The sequence below is a fragment of the Triticum dicoccoides genome, chromosome 4B (genome assembly GCF_002162155.2).
Source record: "Triticum dicoccoides isolate Atlit2015 ecotype Zavitan chromosome 4B, WEW_v2.0, whole genome shotgun sequence".
NCBI lineage: Eukaryota > Viridiplantae > Streptophyta > Magnoliopsida > Poales > Poaceae > Triticum > Triticum dicoccoides.
The window spans coordinates 632,342,814-632,347,818 of record NC_041387.1 but is presented as its reverse complement, the minus strand read 5'-3'; the positions used below and the strand labels follow the sequence as shown (position 1 = coordinate 632,347,818).

General features: G+C 47.0%; 1 protein-coding gene across 2 annotated transcripts in view; it reads left to right on the top strand.

The window, feature by feature from the left end:
• The window catches only part of LOC119291914 (glutathione S-transferase F10-like), a 6,306-nt gene extending 1,520 nt beyond the window's left edge, over positions 1-4,786 (top strand). The window contains exons 2-4 of one of the 2 annotated variants that reach the window (XM_037570721.1): positions 3,487-3,874; positions 3,964-4,012; positions 4,110-4,786. In XM_037570721.1, coding sequence (XP_037426618.1) covers positions 3,722-3,874; positions 3,964-4,012; positions 4,110-4,579 — 672 coding nt within the window. In that variant the 5' untranslated portion in view covers positions 3,487-3,721 and the 3' untranslated portion in view covers positions 4,580-4,786. Of the gene's footprint in view, positions 1-3,444; positions 3,875-3,963; positions 4,013-4,109 lie in introns of those variants that run through there. The other variant, XM_037570722.1, reaches the window with a different exon arrangement.
• The last annotated feature ends 219 nt before the right edge of the window (positions 4,787-5,005 follow it).

The window sequence follows — 5,005 nt, the reverse complement described above, 5'->3', positions numbered from 1 at the left end:
ATAAATTGGGAAATATCGAATATGTTAATAAATTTAAATTACCCCAAAGGCTATCAATCCAGGTATGGTAAGGCCATAACTCGGGAAATATCGAATATGGTAATAAATTTAAATTACCACCAGGTATGGTAAGGCTATCCACGTATAGTAATAAATCATATAGAAATAAATCATAATTAATCCACGTATAGTAATATATCAATCCAGGTATGGTAAGGTCATAACTCAGGAAATTTTGAATATGGTAATTATATGGTAATAAATGTAAATTACCCCAAAGGCTATCAATCCAGGTATGGTAAGGCCATAACTCGGAAAATATCGAATATGGTAATAAATTTAAATTACCACCAGGTATGGTAAGGCTATCGATCCAGGTATGGCACGCCCTCACCTGATCACCTATCACAATCTCCAGCCCCACGCACGCACCAAAGAACCCACCCGGCACCAAACGCAGCTCCTCTCAATCCCCTCGAGTAAACGCCACCACCGTCGTGCGATCTGCTGACACAGACGCCGTCGCCGCCTCCTTCCCACCTACGGCGTCCCCCACGTCCATGGTGACGGCGCTCGCGTCCTACACTGACCCTCCGCCTCATATAGGTTGGTCGTTGATGGAGTGGGATGTGCCGCTGCGGTTTGGGGAGGCGCAATCACGATCTGGTTGGGATCTCAGTGTGGACTCGTTCTCTACGATGAAGGATGGCGCTGCCTCCCTGGCAAATGGGATCGGAGGAAGGGGCTCTACGTCGTGAATGTCGGCGAGGCAGCGGCCGAAGGCGAGCCCGACGGTGAGCACGGGTGTTCGTCCCATGAAATAGGCGGCCACGGAGGGCGGATCTGAGGCCACCCCAATCGCCGGTGGCCCTTCCTCCCATCGCTCATCTCCTCCATTCTCTCTCTCCTCTAAATCTTTGTCGCCCCTGCCTGATTCTGGCCGACGCCATCCGGCTCTCGCATCGACCACCACCAGCACGGCTGCGGACGAGGCGCAACCGCAGACGCCGCCGCCGCCATCCTCATCCACCTCCTCCACCATCCTTCCCAGCCGTCGTCGGGGGCACCCGCCATCTGCGCTCTAGCCCACCCGCTCCCTCCTATCCCCTCCCCCTGCCTGCCAGCCCCGTGATCCATCGCACAGATGGCAGGTACTACAGCGACCTCCTCCCTAGCGGATCCAGCCTCCTCCGATGGAGATCCATCCTGGGCACCGCCTTATTCTCATGCGTGCACGTCTATATCAACGTCTCATTCCACCTCACCTGAGCCTTTACCTTCCCACCTCTGCTTCAGATCCACATCACTTTTGCAAGGTATGTGCTTGATTGTTCCGAACTGGATCGATGGATTATGCAAGGTACTTTGGGTGTCGTCATTGACGGCAATTGTCACGCCATGCTACCATCGGAGGGGTCCCTCATCGATGATTAGGGTCTTCCGAACTGCACGAGCTCCATTGAGAAGGATGTTTTTAATTCTGGTTTTGCCTACATGCTTTCTTTGCCTATATCTACTTAGCTAATGTCTTCTTATAGATAGTAGCTGCTGAAGTGGTGATCAAAGTTGTTCACTATAAGGAAACAACCATGATAACAAAAGTGTATATTCCCTGACCTTTGACCTGAAGTACTTTTTCATTAGAAACTTGCAACAGCCAGGCATTGAAATTAGCAACAGCTTCGTACGTACTGAACTAATTTGCAGCAACACGTACTGAACTAAGTTAGGTTATGCTCATCGTTCCAACATGCTTAGTGATAACCACCTAGCAAGCTGATCAAACATGAAAAAATTGAAGTGCTACTGCTAATCGTACTATTCTGAATGTGAAATTCTATTTAATTGGCTCTTCTCTAATTGTACACTTGCATAAATCTCAGATCTTGCAAATTACAGTATAATCATAAAAGTCATGCTTTGACTCCTATAGGGCCTTTTGCACTTTAATATGACTAATAATTTGCCTTAATATCACAGATTGTATTACTACCTTTCTAAGTGAACGACATTCAAGAAGATCATTAAATAAAACCAAGAAATCCTTCTGGTATTGAAGTGTAGGAAAGTTGAGACTATAAAACCAAAAGGTTATATTTACGTTTATTAGAGAAGGTTTTTTACTTTTTATAGGAAAACACAAAATGTTGCGATGTAGAGTCTAGGTGGTGGACCTCCTTGATCCACTTGGTGGATGAGGGCGACTCCGGTCCTGGCACCCATAGTGCCAGTGATCCAAAAATCATAGGGCCTGGATATAGCTCTAGCAGACGTATGCGGCTTGCGCATCGAGCTTGGTCGTCTCGAGCATGGAGATAGGCGAGTTGTAGACCAAGAGCTGGTACAGAGATAGGCGAGTTGTAGACAAGAGCTGGTGGGCAGCAAGAAACGCATGCACACCAAAGAACAAATCTGAGTCACATGCCTACTTCTATTGGTTTCTACAAAGAGCGGCTAGCTTAGATCTTAGACCAGTCGGTCACTGTCGAGGTCGCCAAGGTGATCTTACAGCACCGCCGTGGGGATTTCTCATGATTTTATGTAGGCAAGCCGCAAGCGGTGGTGGTGATTGGCTGGGTGGTGTCGCTGCCTTGGGAAGAGACGAAGCGATGGTAAAAGTAAGCAGGATCCGATGATTCTTCCGTGGGGATAGCCAAAGTCAAGATGTCGACTACAGACTCGTCGCAGACTTGCAGTGAACCTGGATGCGGCGAGCCTGATTTGTGGATCGATGGCGGGTCTTGACTTTGTTAGGCCGGGATTGGATGGTTGCGGAGGGTGGTGTGCTTGGTTGGGTTCCCATGGAAGAATGTGGCCTCCTCGTGGATCTGGTCATGCCCATCCTAGAGAACATTGTGTCCCTAGCTCCCTCGAGGAGCAAGGACAGTGCAAGCAGCAGCAGGGGGTAGGGTAGATGTGGGGAGGGATGTCGGCGGCTGCTCGAGGTCATCATGATGAAACCCTTGACGTCCCATCTTTATCAATGGAAGTGGAAGAGCACGAAGTCGAGATTGGATAGGAGTTTGAGTTCTTTTTGGCACCGATCGGTTCCCCACTTTAGATATGTATTTTTTTGCGTGCGAGCAAACAGTGGGTTGATTCTAAAAGGGATAGGCACTTTTCAACAGAAGTGCATGACGGACTAAAAATATGACCTCATTTTATTCGTTTGATAGATATCGTATTATTCGTTGTTGTTCGTTCGGTGAAATTTCCTAATATTTGATTGTTGTGTTTCTAATTAGAGCACCCCATAATCATCCAATATGAGGGGATGATAAATGAAAGATACTGATTATAAATTTTGAAGAGCCCGTGGCAACGCACGGGCGTTATACTAGCCAATCTTCTCACTTATCCAAGCCAAGTTCTCTCTATCAATTGTCCCAAACCACCCATGCAACATCACGAGCTCCTCATATATTGTGTTCTGAGTCAAGTAATCAAAGACTGGATTGTACATAAACAATGCTATATATTTTGCAGGGCTTGTTTGCTACAACAGACACTATGATTGCTGCAAGCAAGAATCCAGAACCACACTTTCTCTTTACACTTTCCTCTTTCCAATTGTAAAATATTGTGCTAGGTAGCAAGAGCAAGGCAAGTATGGAATTCCACCTTTTCTTTCTTTAAATGCCTTGTATTGAAACCTGCTGTCACCATTGCTCATTGCCATTGCATAGCCTGACAAAGAGATCAATCAAGCCAAAGAGAAAGGATGGCTTCAGGCTTGCAGGTGTTTGGCCAGCCAGCATCCACCGATGTTGCCAGGGTTCTGACATGCCTCTTTGAGAAGAATTTGGAGTTTGATCTCGTCCGCATCGACACATTCAAGAGGCAGCACAAGCTTCCTGAGTTCATCAGGCTGCGGGTAGGATGCTTCGATCACTTCTTATTCAGTTTCAAAAAATCTTGAATTAGGTAAAGCATGTACTAATTTTTCCATTCATCCTTTTGCAGGATCCAAGTGGACAAGTGACATTCAAGCATGGTGACAAGACTCTTGTCGGTTAGGAGAGCATGAACACAGTTATCACTTATCACGTTACATTTCTGGATTCACTTTTCTTTTGAGGACTGAAAGGCAACGTGAACCTTCTGTGCAGATCCAAGGGCTATTTGCCGGTACCTCTGTACCCAGTTCCCAAACCAGGGAAACAGGAACCTCTATGGGACTGGCTCTCTGGAACGGGCATCAATAGAACAGTGGCTGCAGGCAGAGGCTCAGAGCTTCAACCCTCCCAGCTCGGCCCTCGTGTTTCAGCTGGCATTTGCTCCTCTTCTGGGAATCCCTCAGGACCACATGGCCATTGCAGAGAATGAGAGGAAGCTTCAGCAAGTCCTCAATGTTTACGATGAAATACTCTCGAAGAATGAGTACCTAGCTGGCGATGAGTTCACCCTGGCTGACCTCTCCCACCTCCCGGACTCGCAGTACATTGTGAGCTCGGAGAGGGGGAGGAAGCTCTTCACCTCCAGGAGGAATGTGGCGAGGTGGTTCGACCAAATCTCGAGGCGCAAGGCGTGGGAGCAGGTTGTCAAGATGCAGATGGAGCATCCTGGCGCGTTCGAGTAGCGGCTTAGCGCCTTGGTGGTCGCGAGCAAGTGTCTAGCTCATGTTGAAGAGCTGTCTACGTCTATCGATCTTACTTTCATGTGTTCTTTCGTCATCGTTGCTACTTGTGTTGTCGTCGTTTACCAAATCCTCTTCATTGTTTGTCCTGTGAACCAGAATAATATGAGGCCTGTTCGTGATGTCTGATGTACATTGCGCCGTTTAAAATGCTTTTGCCCTGGTGTGCTCTACTGTCTGCTTTTCACTGTACCATTAACAGAAAGAAACTTGATCTTTTATCAGGTGTATATTTCACTATTTCATTTTCTGTTAGTTCTAGTTTGCAAATGTTGTTGTATTTAGATGTTCTACGAACTTGCATTCTGGTTGCATATTTCGTGTGTAACGGTTGATATTGTAAAACATAAAGGAGGGGATCTCTATCAA